At 44.3% G+C, this 19,600-nt stretch overlaps 1 protein-coding gene and 1 pseudogene across 10 annotated transcripts in view; one reads left to right on the plus strand and one right to left on the minus strand.

Moving 5' to 3' along the window:
• Nucleotides 1–19,600, minus strand: part of ELMO1 (engulfment and cell motility 1) — a 291,965-nt gene that overhangs the window by 12,051 nt on the left and 260,314 nt on the right. For all 9 annotated transcript variants that reach the window (XM_079947572.1, XM_079947570.1, XM_079947571.1 and 6 more), the window contains 3 exons: nt 7,508–7,671; nt 4,692–4,804; nt 2,320–2,427 (listed from right to left, as the gene is read on the minus strand). In XM_079947572.1, the coding sequence (XP_079803698.1) occupies nt 2,320–2,427; nt 4,692–4,804; nt 7,508–7,671 (385 nt within the window). The remainder of the gene's footprint in view (nt 1–2,319; nt 2,428–4,691; nt 4,805–7,507; nt 7,672–19,600) is intronic.
• Nucleotides 1,225–1,772, plus strand: LOC307199672 (small ribosomal subunit protein eS24 pseudogene; annotated as a pseudogene). Its single transcript has one exon. The product of its transcript is annotated as a small ribosomal subunit protein eS24 pseudogene (transcript).

A 19,600-nucleotide genomic window follows, 5' to 3' on the forward strand; every position in this document is an offset into this window, starting at 1 on the left:
GTACCGCTCCAGCGGGAAGATAAACGGCGTTTCTGTGCGCTGCTCTGGTTCGCCAGAAGCGGCTTAGTCATGCTGGCCACATGGCCCGGAAGCTGTACGCCGGCTCCCTCGGCCAATAAAGCGAGATGAGTGCCGCAACCCCAGAGTCGGTCACGACTGGACCTAATGGTCGGGGTCCCTTTACCTTTACCCATGGAAGATCTGAGGGCTTTGCATCTTTTATCTCTCACACACAAGGCAGCTGAGAGGTTTAAAGCTGGCAACTGCTTTCCTTTTAGGGTGTTTCCCTTCTCACTGTACTCAAACAATGCCATATATATGAATAACTCCTGCAGTCAAGCTAGTACCAACTATTATTCTAGCTTTCCTTTGGTTTGGACCACATCAGTGAGGCCAAGAGGGGGGTCTTGTCGTCTGGGCAGCCCAGACCTCCATACACACTGCCCAGGCTTGCACCCCAAGGAGGCCACTTTGATGCTGTTAATGTAGCGGCTTGTCTTCTCCCCCAGAGGCACACTCCATTGTCTCTTGAGACAGACAGGTGCCAACAATAAGAGAGGTGGCTTCCATGGAACCTCACCCTTTATGGGCAGAAGTCCTATTTTGGATTGACGATAGCTCTACCTAGAAGTGGAATGTCAGTAGCAATCTGGCTAGGCATTTCAAAATTTTTCAGCATGGACTTACATTAGCACAGCATGCATTCACAGTTAATAGAAGTCTGGGCTGGATGAGTGAGTTCAGCTATCAAAGACACATTTCAAAGTTATTCAAGACTGACTGCCTCATCATCATCTCTCATTCCACTCTAGCATTCAGTATCATTTCTCTGAGCACAGGGAGAAGTAAGCAGCTCCTCTCAGCGCCAGAGCCTTAGTGAAGTGATAAGAAACCTTGTCCTAGATTCTGATGAAGGATTGCAATAAAAAGCCTGGAACAGCCGTGAGGCCAATCTGTGAAGCAATGAAAATAAGCGAGTCTGACTATAAACTGGTGCTGTTAAGACACTCTGCTGAGGTCCTTATCTCTGTGTCTTTCAGCCAACTGGTGTGAAGGAAACCCCAGGCATTTTCCTCAGGGGACAAACACATTTCAAGCTTATTACCTCTGACATTTGTATAGTCACTGAATGCTCTGTTTGAGTGTTTTTTAAACAACCCCTCCGCAACAAGTAGTGCTTAAAATTGCATGTTAGGGTTTAGCTATCAGAGAACAATCAAATTCTATTTTAAAAAATACTAATTATGGTAGACGCTGCCAAGATGAACGACATGGTCACCATCCGAACAATGAAGTTCATGACCAACAGGCTGCTTCAGCGTAAGCAAATGGTGATAGATGTTTTTCATCCTGGAAAGGCCACTGTTCCCAAAACTGAAATCCGTGAAAAGTTGGCCAAAATGTACAAGACAACCCCAGATGTCATTTTCGTCTTTGGCTTACGGACTCATTTTGGAGGTGGGAAGACAACAGGCTTTGGCATAATCTATGATCCCCTTGACTATGCAAAGAAAAATGAATCAAAGCACAGACTTGCCAGGCATGGTTTGTATGAAAAGAAAAAGACTTCTAGGAAACAGCATAAAGAACATAAGAACAGAATGAAGAAAGAAAGTCAGAGGAAAAGCTAAAGCAAACATTGGGGCTGGCAAGAAGTGAGCCAGCAGTGGATTTTAAGAGAAATTAAGTTAACCTGGCAGAAAATATATGGAGATTGTACTGTTGTGTTGCATTCCGGTCAAATATATTCTGTGAAAACTCATAAAATAGAATACTAATTAGTGAAGAAAAATCCCTGCTTGTGGAAAAGAAAAATTAAAAGTACAGCACAACTTTATAATAGCATTTATACGCTGCTTTCAGCGTTCAATACAGGGATTGCAAATAAATTGCTTTGTCTTCATTTTAAAGAGGACTACCCCTAATATTTAATGCAGAAGAACAGGAAGTGTGGCTTTCTTCAACCCTTCCTCGTTTGGTGCTTCCTCCTATTGTTCAAAGCTGCCATGAGACAACTTCTTGGCTAATGAACCTAATGAAACAGGCCCAGCCTGTAGTAAGAGGGCTGAGACAAGGATTCTAATTAGAAGCTAGCAGAGGAGAAGGAATTAAGTGCTGTAACATTCAACAAAGTCGAGCTGAAAAAGGGTTTGGGGTTTTAGGGGAGAAAGCAAAAAAGATCTAAGGATCCAATCACCTGCCAAACCCTTCTTTGCCCTTTCCCCCTCTCCATTTGCCCATCTTACATCTTCTCATTTTACATCACAAAGCAATGAAAAAGGAAACAAACACAGGAGTTGCGACATTTCAATTACTTACACTTATCCTGCAGTGAATCATGTGGAACTTCTCCCTGGGGACTCTCCTCCAAATCTCCATAATGTAGGACTTTGTGGTTTGGCGAAAGGCGACAATACCAAAATTTATCTGATGAAATAAAATGCCGGTAAGGATCGTTAATCTGTATCGCAGCAAACCAGAGAATGTAATCCAGAAATAAAAGACATGACTGCAGCATTGCCAACCAATATCTACAGGGACCTTCTCCACCCGCAACTGTGATTCTTAGGTCCCTATTGTGCACTGCAAGCTTTTATTAAGATGCCACATGAATTTGCATCTCTTGCCAGCTTCATCTTCTCCCTCTATAATTGTTCTTAAAAGGGTTTGTCAAGAGTTGCTTCTGGTAATAGTATTTGTTGGCAGGTTCAGGCCGCCACAGTCATGAGTTTACGAGGTCAATGCCAGACAATTCCCTCCTAACAGGGCTCTTTACCCAAAGCACCACTATTTAATAAACATATAAATGTTCATTTAATGTTTATGCTTATATAAATGTTTATTATAGAAGTATGTTCCTACATTGCAGGGGCTTGGAATAGATGACCCTTAGGATCTCTTCCAACTCTACAATTCTATGATTCTAAGTGGGTATTTTTTTAAAAGGCAGTTTGCTCCTAGCCAGCTAAAACAAGGTCAGACAACAGGGATTCCAACTGCACAGGTTGCCTGATGGTTTGAATGAAGCAAACCTCTTCTCCAGAGAAAAAGGTTGGATATGGGTGTTTCCCTTTGATAACTAGAGTGAAGCAAATAAGATATCCAGTAACAAAACTAATCTGCCACAAAATTTACCTCTTATTTATATTAAGAGTATTTTTAGATTGTTTGATTCCCACTGCTTGTGGCAACTACAGTGGTGCCTCGCAAGACGAAAAGAATCCGTTCCGCGATCCTCTTCGTCTAGCGGTTTTTTCGTCTTGCAAAGCCAGCCCATTGACGGCTTAGCGGATTAGCGCTATTAGCGGCTTTTAGCGGCTTATCGGCTTAGCGGATAAGCAGATAAGCGGCTTAGAAAAAAGGGGGGGGGGAGGAAAAAAAACCCTGCAGGAACTCACAAGACATTTTCGTCTTGCGAAGCAAGCCCATAGGGAAATTCGTTTTGCGAAGCACCTCCAAAACGGAAAACCCTTTCGTCTAGCGGGTTTTCCGTCTTGCGATGCATTCGTCTTGCGGGGCACCACTGTACCAGCTTCACATATTGATTTGCTAAGACTTTTTTTACTATGCTGCGTATTTTGTCAAGCATCCATAACACTTGAAATATATGATGCACGATAAAAACCCCAGAATATGGCTATGTTAAAGCCTTCACATGAAATGGCCCTCATGTGATTAGCACAAGAAAGAGGAAACACTTATTCATAAGTGGGCAGATGTGCCAGAAATCTAAGGAGGCCTTTTATGTCAGGCAGACTTGAGTGGCAGATTCCTTAGTTTCAGAATAAGCAGAAAATGTTCACATGATCTTAATGGATTGTGACACTGAAGGCAGACAGTGAGAAAGGGTGAAATAATTCTAGGCAGAATGACAGAAGGATCTAAACCGGGACTTAATACCTGCCCCAAATTCCTGTAAAGAAACACACCAGACCATCTCAACAGAAATATTTGCTTTAAGTAATCATACCTTATGTAGTTTTAAGCTAAGACACTTTTAACCTGGCTTCGGCTGGGGAGGGCGGGATATAAATAAAAATTATTATTATTATTATTATTATTATTATTATTAACAGTATGGGCTTGGTTTTTTTTTAAAAAAAATTACTTGTCTGATAGGGAAACTGGGGGGGGTGGGGGTGGATTGGGCACCTCACATTGGTCTTTAGAAACTGAAAATGGATGCTCAGGATCTGAATCAAAGGAAAACTCCCTGGGGTAGCCCATCGTAACCACATCTTTATCTCACACATGACAACTGCTGTGGGGTGTTTGGGAAAGCAGCCTTGTGGGCCGAATTAGAAGCCCTGCCAGGCCTCAGAAAATCCCCACCAATTTAGAGATATTAAAAAATGTGTTATGATTTCATCATATCGCAGGATTTCCTATTCAATCACGCCATCTTACGAGCTGCCACTTGATGACACAAATAAATATGGCGCTGCTGTTTCTTAAAGGCCTCCCTTTGCATCTGCCATAATATCTAGGTCCACCCTCAGTGTATCAACAGCTCTCCCCCAATTTTATGCTGCATTGAACACACACAGAAGTGACGTTTTAAAGGCTAAGAGGCACTCTTTCCATCCTGTCTGAAAGCTCCCTAACAAAACAATAAAGGTTATTTTTATAGTGGTCAATAAAAACAAAAGAGCAAAGGAGAAGGAGGCAGGAAAAAGAAATCTGGTTAGTACCTTGCCGCCGCCGACTGTTGAGTTTCCTAAAGCAGGTTCCCTCAACAAGACGATTAAGACGCTGCTGCTTGATCAACTCTAAAATTTCGGGCTGAATCTTCTCTTTTAGCTCCCTGGGAAAGAGTGGGTTGGGGGGAGAACACAAGCAAACAGACATAGACTTAGTCACATCTAACTAGAAAAACTAACACTACACACACACACTTTCTGTGCAGGTTTTGAGTCTTAACTGGAGTTCTCACTCTGCAATACATTTCCACTTTGGGCAATCCTTTCTCCTGCCCATGCATTAGCTTAAGCCGCCTCTGCAATGCTACCAGTTGTAGCAAGATGAGGAGGCTGTTTCAACTTAGCAATCAATTGGCAAACCAGGTACAACGTGCACTTCTTTATTCGTTACAGTCAAATGCCCCAAACTACTATGGACCCCTGGTCCTTGAGAAGCTGTATATATTCTGTTTCACTTGTGGCGTTGGAGCTTTGCTCCAAACATAGCATATTTAAGGATGGGTTGTGTCATGTGCCCAGCAATGAGGGGACTGGGCCTTTGGTGTGAACACTGTTACGAAAAGGAGCAATGCAGCAGCGAGCTGCAGCTGGCTGGAAAAGCCAAACAGGATGTTGATGTTTGTGACTGTATTCACTGTACTGAGCACCGGATGTTAGCTCAGTGTGTCACCTGACATGTACTGGAAGTACAGGGGTGGAGTTTGTCTCTCTGCTGTTGTTGTTTGAAGAGTACGGAGGTGTTTCTCTGTACTGCTGCATAGACAGAAATAAAGGCATGTAAATACATTTCTGTCTGTCTCTTCCCCCCCTCCTGGGGAAAACAGGGAGGAGGGGAGAGTGGTGTGTTCTTCTCACGTTTGAGGAGAATCGCCGATAGAGATCTCGCCTGCATTCTGCCGGGAGTCGCAGGCAGGGAGGTCAACAAGGAATCGGAGCCGGGTGCCTGGAGAATGGCACATTCCTCTGACTAGGCTCGAAGATTCCGACAAACACTAGGGCTTCTTCCAGCAGTACTTTTTCCAGTGCAAGGGGCTGCACGACACACACACACACACACCAATGGAGGTATAGCTCTCGGCTCCCCACCCCCAAATCTCCAAGGGGGATGAAGCCGTCTTTTACCATTTGAGAAACCAGCTCTCTTTACACTCCGGAAACCAGAACCACACAAGCAGTGAAGTTGCTCATTTGTTCTGTTAAGGAAACGGTGGAGAAAACACACCTGCTGCCTACATTGCAGTAACGTTCAATTCATATAATGACTGAAGAACGTCTATGTTCAAAATGCCTTGGGGAACTTGGATATTATCCTTTCAATAAATCTGACTCACACCGTTCGTTCTGCCCCCTTTGTGTCTCCTCTCCTGGCAGGGATATCAGTAACTTCACCCTCCCTTGTATCTCCCTGAGCAGAGAAGGGATTACTGCCTCAAAAGCAAGCAGGGCTGCATGCCTGGGAGTTGGGCTGTCCAGGCTGAGGGCTTGTTGCTTTCAATGGGGAGAGTGAAGAAACAGCATAAAATGTCTGCTGCTGGCTTGGAACTTCAAGTCCTGGATTCCAAGCAAGGGAGGTTGATGGTTTCCTGGCTTTGCTTTCCCCACAATGGGGACAGATAAGCAGCACATGCAGTCATGGCCACAAGCAGTGCCAGAACTCTGGCAGATGCCTGCTTCCCTGTGCAAGCATCTCAATGGGGATTCTGCACGGACTACGATCTGCCTGCTTTTGAATAAGCTCTGGGGTGCTAGGCTCTACCATAATATCGTACTGAATAACTATTATCTTTGGATCAAACTCATTCAGCCAATAAGCTGAAGTAAGTAATCTTACAGTGCATTGAGGATTCACATTATACATCCTCAAAAACTGTGTCAATGTCTCCTGAGTCTTTAAAAATCAGCTGGGTATGAAGACCTGCAGGCAGAAAATGCAAGCATTTTTCAAGCATTTAAAGCTGATTTTACATTCTGTCACAGGATGCATCGTTGGAATGGCGAAACCGGTAAGTTTACAGTCGTGCTTAGCTCCCCTTAAGAAGAAAAATGAAGATTAAGTTTCAAAATAAACTTGACTGTAAGTCAAAAAATGCTGTTGCATAATGGATAAGGCCCACCAGCTCCATTTTCTTTTTCCTGCTAAAAATGGGCTGAGATCTGCCATGATGAAGTGGCAAGAGTGTCGCTCCAGTGAAAATGTGAAATGGGCCCAAGAGAGGCTTAAAAACAAGTTGACAATCTGCCTCCAGGTCCAAGAGCACAAAGTGATGCAAAAGGAATACCAATTAATATCCATTAACATAGGCATAGAGGAGCTCCTTTAGATAACAGCCTCCCCCCCCCCCCCCGCCAGCACCAGGCAGTAAGGAAATTCAGTCTGCTTTTGTGGGGTTCCTTGTGACTTTGTGCTTTTGCTCCAGGCTTCATTTTGCCTGGTTCACTGATGGTGACATTTTCTTTTTGGCGAGGAACTGGGCAAGAAAGGAAAATTCATAGAGGAGGGGAAAAGCACACACGCACACAAAGGGTGAAAATGTCAAAGCATCATTTGCTGCAAATAAACTACTCTGAGCCCTAGAGGGATTAGAAGAATCCACTTTAGGTGAATACAAAGAGGCATGTTTTTATTTCTGCAGATGGAAGCGAGCGCATTCCACGCTGATGTGACTGCCCTGCTTTGCAATGCTGCCCCTGAACAGTTTTATTACAGAGCAATTCCTGAAGGGTTCATAAATGTCATTCACATTTGTTAGACCTCCCAAACAGGAGGTGGGGAGGGGGAAGCAAGACTTCTACAGGAGAACACCTACAAAATTGGGCGAGATTGGAAATCTTCTTGGTTCATCCTCTCAGACTGGCGAATTTTCAGTATTTCTGCGTAGCTTAGGTTTTGAAGTTTACTTTTGAATTGATCCAGAGAACTAGGCTTCGTGGTCAGTGCTCTCATTATTTGCTCCTTCACCACTTGCATTACCTGTAGATGAAAACAAAAGGGTCTCTGTGAGTAGCCTCCTCGGGCATTCATAGCACTTGCCAGTGTTGTAAATAAAAAATATGCCCTTTCCCCTTATGGGGTATCCAAGAGCCCATATAGAGTCCTTACATAGGTTCCCTATTGGTAGGAGAAAATAACAGAGGCCAACCAGAGAATACTGAGAAGCAAAGCAGCTAGTAAACTTGATCTTTATTGATCTGTTGCAACAGGGTGCTCCCCTCACACGCAGGAAAAGAGGAGGACCCCCAAAAATGCTGTGCAAGGGCTTATAAAGACTTTTGAAATTCCCATCCTCTAGATCAAGACCACCCCCAGAAACATTATGCATACATCACAGAAGGGGTGTAACCTAAGACCACCCCTCAGATACATCCCACCTACATCACATAAATTTCAATGTTGTTTTTCTCCTGTCCTTGTTTATCTCCTGTCTGGCAGGTTACTTGATTGGATTTCCTGGGGAGCCTGGGCAGTCTTTTGTAATGATAAGGCTCACACCCTTATTCAAACACAGATTAAGACAGGATTTGTGAAGGAAGAGACAATGGGGAGGCTTTTCCATTTTGACCATGCAGAGAAACATTTGCTCAGTTTCGGAATCAAAATGGTTCCAGGTTGGCTTTCCTGTGCTGATCTATGCACGTATATCTAAGACCATAAAATTCCTATCACACCAGAAAGGATCCGCTCCTCAAAACGCTGAAATGCTACAATTCTGCTGTATTAGATCAGTTCACCCCCAGTCTTACCTCCCTGCAGCAGGAGATAAAAGACACTGATAATCTACAATATGAGCCAATTACGTGGGTAGGTGCCTTTCCTGTGGTTCGTTAGTATGCACTTTTAAACCAGAAAACAGAATGGAGGAAAGAGTTAAATCAAACCTGCTCTCCTGGTTCTAAGTCAAATGTGGACCTCCCAGCACCACACTGACATGCAAAACACTTGATGGAGATTCTACACATGGAGTTACCACTTTAAATCTGGGTTAGCTCTGAATCTGACAAGGGAAGTGAATCGATGAATTTCAACTTATTTTCTGTCTGGTTCTGACGATACCAATTTAACTTCCCCTTGTTTTGCTCCCCGAAATGAAAAGGATAAAGCTTCCTTTTTACTGCAGGAAATGAGGAAGAAACGGCTTTCTAATGTTTTTATACCTCCAGTCTTGGGCACAACTCTTATTCTCCTTCTTATAAGAGCTATAACAGCAGCACAAGCTATTTCCCACCCCAAGCAAATCGGTCTTCTCTCATTTCTAGCTCTATCCCACACGGACTGGATTTAAGTACAGTAGAAATTTTCCCATTATTTTGCTCAGCTCTGTTGGTCTTATCAGCAGTCACCATGGATGAACATATGCCTTCTCTAGCACCCTCAGCCCCACTGAAATTAAACTGGAAAGCCGCATTCAATTGCTGTCAACATTTCAGCACATGCTTGGCTGCAGGGTGCCCACAACTGTTCCACCACTTTTCAAACATGCCATGGGCCAAAAGGGTTTGGCAACCCCTACTCTTACTGATTTAAGCATCACCAAAAAGTTGCTCTTTTTCTCAACTGAGATCTAAGCTGCTTTGCAGGAAAACACATGGAAATACAGCATTTCATAGGAAGCGGCAGGATGGATACAAGACAAAGATGGATTGTGGCCAATGCCACGTGCATGCACAGTAAATTGGAGGGTATACACAGCCTAAGAGTGCCCTGGCACACCTGACCATTTCAGAAACCCACTCCACCGGGCACTATAAAAATAATTTGTAATAATTTATTGTTTCTACCCCGCCCATCTGGCTGGGCTTCCCCAGCCACTCTGGGGCTTTCAACAGAACACTAAAAACAGAATAAAACTTCAAGCATTCAAAACTTCCCTAAACAGGGCTGCCTTCAGATGTCTATTGATGGCATGCATGGCAGATACTCCTAATGCAGAGCCATCCCTTGACTCATTGCATAAGATACTTGCACCATTACGGTACCTCCCATGCAGCAGGGAACTGGTAATATTATGGGAAGGGAAAAGGCAGGCCTTCCTCTGGCAGTGTGGAGTGCAAGTCCTCACACAGCAGAGATCTAAAGAGCTGTCATGGCTCATTTCATTGCACTTTGCTCATTACACCCCAGGCCCCAGCAGTGCAAGGTGTGCAAGAAATCTGTTAACCAAATGGTGCTTCTAGCTGTACCATGAACACTAGCCTTGTCTGTCGTTTAGTCTTTTGCTCCCTCACGTCAGTGCAGAAGAAAAGGGCAGGAGCAAAGTCAGATTCACGTTGCTCGGCTTAGCACAGAAAAGGAAAACCTGACGTTACTCTTCAGTGAGACCCAAAGGGCCGACTGCACCATTTGAGGCTTCATTCTTCCCTTGTCTTCAGCTGCCCCCCCCCCCCCCCGCCCAATTGTCTTAATTTGGCTGTGTCCTCTTATGCATGCTGGGGTTAATTCGCCTCTAATCAATCATGGTTTGGGTCTGGAGCTGAACAAAAGCAGGCATGCAAAACCCGTTTATTAACTGTTGCATATTTGAAATGTAGAGCTTTCAAAAACAAGAGCAAAATCAAGAGAGATTCTGAAAGAGAACCATGAACAATGCAAACTAGAGAAGTGGAATGAGAAATAGCAAAGCAAGAGCCAGGCATCTGCATATCAATTATTTAACCAGAAGAAAACTCCAGAGAGATGCAGCTCATTAACATGAAGGGGGGCAGGGGAGAGAGAGAGAGAGAGAGAGAGAGAGAGAGAGAGAGAGAGAGTCAAAATCACATTATTTTGGCTAGCTCTCAGGCTTGATGAAATTGCATGCCTCAAAGTATTTATCTGCCTGTAACCTCCAACTCCAATGGGACGCAGGTGGTGCTGTGGGTTAAAGCCTCAGCGCCTAGGGCTTGCCGATCGAAAGGTCGGCGGTTCGAATCCCTGCGGCGGGGTGCGCTCCCGCTGCTCGGTCCCAGCGCCTGCCAACCTAGCAGTTCGAAAGCACCTCCGGGTGCAAGTAGATAAATAGGGACCGCTTACCAGCGGGAAGGTAAACGGCGTTTCCGTGTGCGGCTCTGGCTCTGGCCAGAGCAGCGATGTCACGCTGGCCACGTGACCCGGAAGTGTCTCCGGACAGCGCTGGCCCCTGGCCTCTTAAGTGAGATGGGCGCACAACCCCAGAGTCTGTCAAGACTGGCCCGTACGGGCAGGGGTACCTTTACCTTTACCTAACCTCCAACTACTATGTGAGATAAGAATGTATTTTCAAGCACGCAAATTTATCACTAAAAAAATTAAGAAAGAAACACGGAAGCTCAAGATCAAAGCTAGTTTTTGCCATGGCAGGCGAAGGAAGGACTAGCGACTTTGCTCAGCCCCCAGGGGCATCTCACAAATGACTCAAGAGGACGCAGCTTTACGCATAATTTTTGGAGATTTTCTTCACAAAGATAACCCAAGCTGTGAGGAGATGGAGGGTGCAAAACAAACGGGCTGCTCTTTTTAGAGGGGCTTGCTTGCGTAGGATTAAATCCCCAGTGAACTGGGTCCATGCTAGGAAGTGTGCAAAGTCAGCCGTGACCAGTGTGGCAGTGGAGAACCTCAACAACCCTTCTCTTGGGCGACCACTTGTCTTGAGCCACTCCACAACTCATAAGCCATGAGAAGAAGAAGAAGAAGAAGAAGAAGAAGAAGAAGAAGAAGAAGAAGAAGAAGAAGAGAAGAGTTTGGATTTGATATCCTGCTTTATCACTACCCGAAAGAGTCTCAAAGCGGCTAACATTCTCCTTTCCCTTCCTCCCCCACAACAAACACTCTGTGAGGTGAGTGGGGCAGAGAGACTTCAAGAATTGTGACTGGCCCAAGGTCACCCAGCAGCTGCATGTGGAGGACGAACCCAGTTCACCAGATTACGAGTCCACCGCTCTTAACCACTACACCACACTGAGACAAACCTAGAAGTGCCAGTCGCAGTTCAGGCCCACCCATGGTGAAGCTCCCATTCATTTATGAGACAGAACCACTTTCCTTACAATCCACTGTTTCTTTACAGTGTGCCAAACAATTCATTCTGCTAACTGAAAATGGGAAACTGCTGGGTGCAAGTGGGGTAGCATCCTGGAACATTTATTTATTGGCACATTTATATCCTGCCCTTCTAGTGTCGGTGCACCCACTCAAGGCAGGCTCATCGTTTGTCTCCCCCGTGGCTTTTGGCTTGCGGTTTGCCCAGAGCAAGGAAAACTTTGAGCCTAGACTCAGACATGATGTTATGTGAAAACAAGGGCTTAGCTCCAGGTAGAGAAGCAGCAGAACGACCAGGAGAAGAGAGAAGCGGCCACATGTTTTCCTGCAAATATTTGTGTGTTCTCAGGCATGGTTTGCCTTAGTGGTGTGCATGAACCAGGCTGATTACAAGCTATTTGTGAGCAGGCAAAGATTCTTATTCGTTTAGAAAATAAGTGAGCTGAGATCCATGCTTCTTATTCTAGATTTCTTATTCTTATTTGTATACTACTACGGTGTCCTCAGTAAAGGGCACACATTACATTATGTGGGCTCATGGATGTCTAGAGTAGGATCTATCCTTTAAAGAAGAGAAACCCTTTAAAACAACCGTAAAGCTATCTGCCTGGCAGAAGACTACATTAAGAGCCCATTTCGAGAATGAATTCTGCAATCCCGATTGCTAATTTAGAAGGAAGAATGCTTCTTATTAACATCCTTGTCAAAGAACTAAAAGCACTGTGATTTCACTCCTTTTTTGCCATTCCTGTCTTACTCTAAATAAAACAAAAATTGCAGCATCATTCCAACACTAATGGCCAGAAACAATACTGGACGGAAAGGAATTGAAAAGTGTCCACTGGATTTATTACTGCTTTGGATGCGATACTAAAAACATTTAAAATATAAACCCCCAAAGACTCCTGAGAATCCTGGAATAAAATTGTGTTGCCTATTACTTATTTAGGAGCCAAGGGTAGCCAGACCAGATTTTTTTTAGAACTCTCCAGCTGCCACCTTTCTGTTTCTGCTTTTTGAGGGTGATAAGTCTACAGTATCACTGATTAAAGGGATTCCAGTGAAGCCCAGCTTTTCCAGTTAAGACTGATTTGTTCCCGACAACCACTTGGATTAATCTAGATGCTGACAACCTCTCATAATTGTGATTCATTTCCACACCTGAGCGGGTGGGGAAATCAATAATTTAAAAAGAACAGTATATAGCTCAGTTGTTGTTTTTACATATGAAGTAGCTCTCAGTCCATTTAACACACTGGATGAAATTGGTTCTTGCCAACGAAAACTCACGCCACAATAAATTAGCCTTTGAAGTTCCCGAGAAACAGATTAACACATTTAATGGAATCTGCATCCTGCAATTGTGTTCAGGGAAGTGAAAGCAGCTAAGACTATTTGACTCACGCCACAAATACAGCACAGAACTTTACATCAAGAACGTTTGACAAAATGGCTATGCACAGTGCACTGTGGGTCTCTTCAAATCAACAAAATGTGCACATGTGCATGTACATAGCAGAACAAATGTGGCAAATGTGCAGATAAAGTAAGCTGAGGCCAGGTGACTAGGCAGGGGGCTTCTGCCATTTGTCTATCCTAACCTCCAACCAACAGTGTTTTCAAGCCACATGCCCCTATGCCAAATTAACTGTGTATCATTTTAATCGCTTTGACCTCATCTCTGTCTTGCCACCTTTTGAAAGCTTCCTCCACCAGCACCCTTTATCTCATCCCATTTCTGTTCTCTCCTCATTCTCACTCTCTTATCTCACCCTGCAAGGATTTACTTCTATGCAAAAATAATGAATGCTGTTTCTTAGAAGGAAGATAAGACTTCTTGATATGCTTCTGGTGTGCCTAGTAGGCAAATTAAGTGACAGTCAAACGAGTCGCTCATGAGAGAAAAGTTTTAGCAGGTGATAGAACTAAAAACTATGCTAGAATAGTATTTCTAGACACTTCACTAATATTTGAGCACTGGACTGATAATCAGAATAATTTATCGTTTTACATTGACAATTGGGGCTAATCATATTAACTGCAGAGATTAATTGCAAAGTTCATCCCTACCTGAAGTCCATTCCTACCTGTCTTGATCTAACAGACCACACCTGTACCACAAAAGCTTAGGTTGCAGTCAAAGGGGAAGGTTTATGTGAAGTTGAGGGAGTTTCGCCTATGAAATAGTCTTTCTCTGGATTTTTTTCCTGCTAGAACATATGCTACTAATTAGGCTGCTCCATTTTAAACATGTACAATATTTTATACTGCTATTAAAATCACTTAAGCTTCACTGATCGCCCTCAAAAAGCCCTGGGAATCACAGTTCTAATCACATATTACAAGCTAAGGGATCAATCAATACAACCAGTGACTTTGATTCAAAGTAATTAAAAGTTTGAAACACTGAAGCACTCTAAATGTGAGTTTAAATATTGCATTATAAAATAGTATTTTTATATTAAATATTCAAAAGAGAAAGACATGTTTATTTCATGCTAAGTCTTATATATTGTTTTTTGAATGTGTTTTAGGTAAAGCTGAAAAAATTCATATGCTGGAGAGAAAGTGTGCACACCATTCAACCATGTGGAAAGAGATCTCATTCAAAGAATGCTATTTAACAATCAGGTCTTGAAGGAGGGGATCTTGGGAAGTGGGTTTCCAGCTAAAAGTTAAGATTATGAATGTTGTTTGTTGTTTGCATAAAGCTGCACGCAAATGGTCCCTCATTCTCCAGCCTATTTGGGGGCAGAGAAATTGGGAGGACCATCTCCCTGAATTTCTCCAGAGGGAGGAGAGATTATCCAACAGGATGGACACACCATCAGCAGCAACAGTAGCGCAACGTCTGCCTTTTCCACCTACAGTAGGGTGTGCTTTCCCCCAGCCACTGCAACTGACAGCTGCAGGACCACAGGACGCTGTCTGCTTCTGAGTCAGACCATTGGTCTATCTATCTCAGTATAGCCTACACAGGCTGGCAGTAGCTCTTCGGGGCTTCAGGCTGTTCTCTCCAGATGTGCACTAGATGCTCTATCACTGAGACCCAACACTTCCACCCTCCCCTGCTCCTGACAAAGAGAGAGAGAAAGAAACTACATCTGGCAGCCTAGCTACCATTCTGCACCATCCACAATGGTCAAGACCTAGCGTCATTCCGAGACAGTGTATCTGAGATAATTGTGCAAAGTGGCCCTTTTCTAACGGGATGAGGGGGGAAAAGAGAAACATCTCAGAAAATTTCCTAGAAAAAATTATTTGTAGAAGCCTTTGGCTCGATTCTAGTTCTTAAGGCTAGCAGGGGAGCCATTGTGGTTGTTGGGCAGCTGATAAGTGACGGAGCCCAAAAGGAGTGAAGCTTTCCTCAGCTTTCAGGGCAGAAGTAGAATGATCCCACTGAGATTCTGAAAACTGTTTTGCCATCACCGATGAGTGCATGTTTTCTGTAAATAATGTTCAGAGGAAATGGATCATTAATTGCTGCAATAAGCACATTAGCTTCTTGAATTACTATAGATCTACAGGCAAGGAAATTGGGTCTTCTGGGAACAGAACATGAACACATGACTTGGTTTAATGGCTCTCAGAGGCAGTAAGAGAAGAACGAACCAGATAAGCACACAGGCAAGCATCACCAGGCATGATACATCTTGTCTACCCTGACACTTAGATTTCTGTAGGCATTTTGTCCTTTGGCTCTTACAGAAATTCTGAGGGGGCAGAGATACAATTCAAAAGGCTCTGATACTTTTGTGGTTCATTCCCTGGATACTCTGCAGAAGTATCAAAGAGAAGCAGGTTCTAGATATTAATGGACTGATACACACACACACACACACACACACACACACACACACACCCTGTCTCTACTGTCTACTGTCTACTGAGTGTGGAAAGAAAACCATGCAGAATACATAGCTCATGCAAGTCACTGTAAGTCATGTAGTGACCACATCAACACCCTACATATTGAGGCAGTGAAATAAATAACAGGATTGTGAGAAATCTGATACACTAAATCTGAGCTGTGTGGATATGCCTCCAATGTCAAGGGATGGTCACATGGGACAAAGAGGGAAGATGAAGAAGCAGAGACCTCATCAGAAAAGGGTGAGAAAGGAGAAGTGGAAAATGTATGAGTTCATAATAACACGAACTCAATAGGTTTTGAAATTCATATCTGAAACACTGAAGGGCAAATGCATCAGAAAGAAGAGCCTTTTACAAGCACCATAATCAAGTGTATCATGAATAACAAGTTATGTGAATTCTCATCCTATGGTGGAGATAAATGGTGTTTCTGGTACTCACATGGCTTTAGAAAATAGCTAGGTTTGCTTGCTCACCTGTGTTTGACCTCAATCACAAGATGTGCATTATCTGAGCAGCACCTTACAGTGGGAATTAGGAAGGGGACACACACACACAAAACAAATGTCTTTAACAACTATTTCTATGCCATTATATATCCTTGGGGCAGGGTAGGCATGTAATGACTGCAGCATGCAATGGTTTATCTGACCAAGTAAAAGGATGTGACAGCTTTTGTGAAACTGTTCATTACTTAATTGAAGTCTAGATCAGTTGGTTGGAGATGTTATCCCTTCCCCCACTCCATGTCTGTTCCAACTATGATCAAAATAAGGCATCAGCGATGCCGGCTGGGCGGTGTATTACCCAGGAATCTTTCCAGTAACGTTTCATCTGTCCCCCATGGTCAGCATAGCTCAGGGGCAAAATTCTAAAGTAAAAAAGTTGACAGAGGTTTGCAACCACCCCGTCCTTGTTGCTTAGATGTCAAGGTAGGCAGGGAAACAAAGGTTTGCTTCTAAGTTCTGCAGACAAAGGAGCAGCCACCATGTAAGGACCTTCACAAGACCACTGCTACAATGCCATTTCCTGTTGGCTGGGGGTCAGACGACAAAAGTAAAACGTTTCATCCAATGACCCAGACTACTCTAGTCCATTGTAACATAAACAAAATGGGCATAATCTTCTGTCTTGACGCTTCTGTTGTTTTGTTCACAAGCAGTTATTCGCAGAGTTTAATTGGACTAACAAGCTCGTGGGACTAACTACCGTATTTTTCACCCTATATGACGCACTTTTCCCCCTCCAAAAATGAAGGGGAAATGTGTGTGCGTCCTATGGGGCGAATGCAGGCTTTTGCTGAAGCCTGGAGAGCGAGAGGCGTCGGTGCGCACCGACCCCTCTCGCTCTCCAGGCTTCAGGAAGCTATCTGCAAGCCTTGCGAGCCCGGGGGAGTTCCTGTGGGCTCGCAAGGCTTGCGGGCAGCAGCCTGCAGCCTGGAGCACAGGGCGCCCTCCGGAGGACGCCCCGTGCTTCGGGAAGGTGTCCGCAAGCCTCCCGTGCCTGGCGGGAGGTCCCGGCGGGCGCGCAAGGCTTGGGGTGGCAGCCTGCATCCCGAAGCATGGGGTGCCCTCCAGAAGACGCCCTGTGCTTCGGTCAGATGTCTGCAAGCCTTACGAGCCCGGCGGGACCTGTTCTGGGGGCTGGGGTCGGGGGAAGCTCGGGCTTCCCCTGTACCAGCCCCGCGCCTGGGGGGAAAAATAATTTTTTTTTCTTTATTTCCCTCCCAAAAAAACTAGGTGCGTCCTATGGGGCGGTGCGTCCTATGGGGCGAAAAATACGGTACCTCCGAAAGCTATCCCAGTTTCTTCATCTCAGCCCTGCAATGTGGGAAAAGAATGAAGCAAGTATAGCACATCTCTGCCTAGCAACAGGAAGCAAATGCTGAAGGGAACATACAAAGCACATCCCCTTCACCAAAGAATAACCCTAACCAGGCCACAAATTAACTAGAACTGGAAATAAGAGGTTCTATGCAGATTTAACTCGTGTTAGGAACTGGTTATTATAATTAACAACACCATAGCCAGCATTTAAACAGTTTAAATTTAATGTTTTTAGGTAGAAGAGAATAAGGGCTTAAAGGTAATCTGTTCATTCTTCCTATTGCACCTGATGCTTGAATGTGCTTGCAGTATCAGTCTTGCAGCTCCTTTACGAACCCTTGTGTTGGCTGTAACTCTTATAACTCTTTATGGGTAAGGATGCTTAAGGAGCCACCTTCCCCATATGAATCCAGCTGCCATTTCATGTTATCTAACGGAACCCCTCTGTGTGTCTCTGCACTTTCTGATATTTGGACTTGTTCTATTATGGCACCCAGAATGCAGAACTCCTTCCCTGAGAGTCCACCTGGCCATGTCCAACTGCCCTTCAAGAATTTCTAATTTCCAGAAGCTTTTAGCTTAAATGCTGTGTAATAATTTTTTTAGCTTCACTGTGATTTTTCTCAATGTTATATTAAACTGAAGCTTTGCGTTTTTTGTACGAATTTTAAAACTTTAAAATTGCCGTTTGCTGTTAATTTTCTAAAGGTTTTTCTGAAAACCAAGTTGTGCATCTCCATTTTAGAAGGCGCAAATACCTTGATAAATACTGATACAGCCCCCATCACTGTGCAATAAGCTTGCACAATGCATATGAGACAGCACATGGAATGTAAAACAGATATCGAGCATCTGGACACATAATCTTTGCGCAATCCTGTTCATGACAACTTAATGTGATAACTTAACAATTCTAGGACTGTCTTCTCATAGTAGCCATCCAGATGCCCACAGGAAAACAGCACATCCTCACCTGTGATTTCCAGTAACTGGTCCTCGCATGGCTAACAGGTATTGATAGCTTTAAAAGGTAAAGGGACCCTTGACCATTAGGTCCAGTCGTGGCCGACTCTGGGGTTGCGGCGCTCATCTCGCTTTATTGGCCGAGGGAGCCAGCGTACAGCTTCCGGGTCATGTGGCCAGCATGACTAAGCCGCTTCTGGCGAACCAGAGCAGCGCACGGAAACGCCGTTTACCTTCCCACCAGAGCGGTACCTATTTATCTACTTGCACTTTGTCGTGCTTTCGAACTGCTAGGTTGGCAGGAGCAGGGACCGAGCAACAGGAGCTCACCCCGTCGCGGGGATCCGAGCCGCCGACCTTCTGATCGCCAAGTCCTAGGCTCTGTGGTTTAACCCACAGCGCCACCCGATTCCCTTACTGATAGCTTTACCTTCCATTAAACTTATTTCGCCTTTAAAGCCGTCTAAATTGGTGGCAATCACTACTTCTTGCGGAAATGAATTCCATACCTTAGCAGAGCACTGTGTGAATAAGTCATTTTCTTGTCTGTTTAGAATTTTCCGACTTTCAGTTTCATTGAATGGCCCCAGGTTCTAGTATTATGCAAGGGGGGGGGGAAGCTTCTCTCAATCTACTTTCTCTACCCCATGCCTAATCTTATACACCTCTTAGCATGTCTCCTCTACTCACATTTTACAATCCTATTCAGGGAATATGCTGTTATTAATAAGGACAGCTTGCATCCTGTATGTGGCAGTTCCAATCACGGCCCTTCTGGGTCTAGATTTGTATATTTTATTGGCTGTCGCTGCCACAGTTTCGTAGTGCTGCCTTCCTTTCTCCTTCCCCCCTGAAAATATGAAGAGCATATCAAATCTCACAATGCTATAGACACACTTTAGATTGAATTTCAAGAAAGAGATCGACAGAAACAACCCCTTTAAGTGCCGGAATATATTGCCTGGAGTAAGAGAGGATGAATAACCGGCAGCTAGAATCTGTGAATTGGCAGCGAAGTCCAAACGAGACAACCAAGGTAGGAGCATTCAAATAAGAACTGACTTCTCCCTTATAGGAGCAAGCCAAGAAGACTGGGCAGAGGAGGGAATAGAGGAACGCAGATCCCTGAGTGGCAGCAGGCATCTCTAATGGTCACAGCTGCTCTGCTTTGGATAAATTGACTGCAGCCTCTGGTAGCAGCAGAAAATATCGCTCAAGGGCTGCAGCCATCAGCACATCAATCACAG

Source organism: Podarcis cretensis, assembly GCF_951804945.1.
Source record: "Podarcis cretensis genome assembly, chromosome: 12".
NCBI lineage: Eukaryota > Metazoa > Chordata > Lepidosauria > Squamata > Lacertidae > Podarcis > Podarcis cretensis.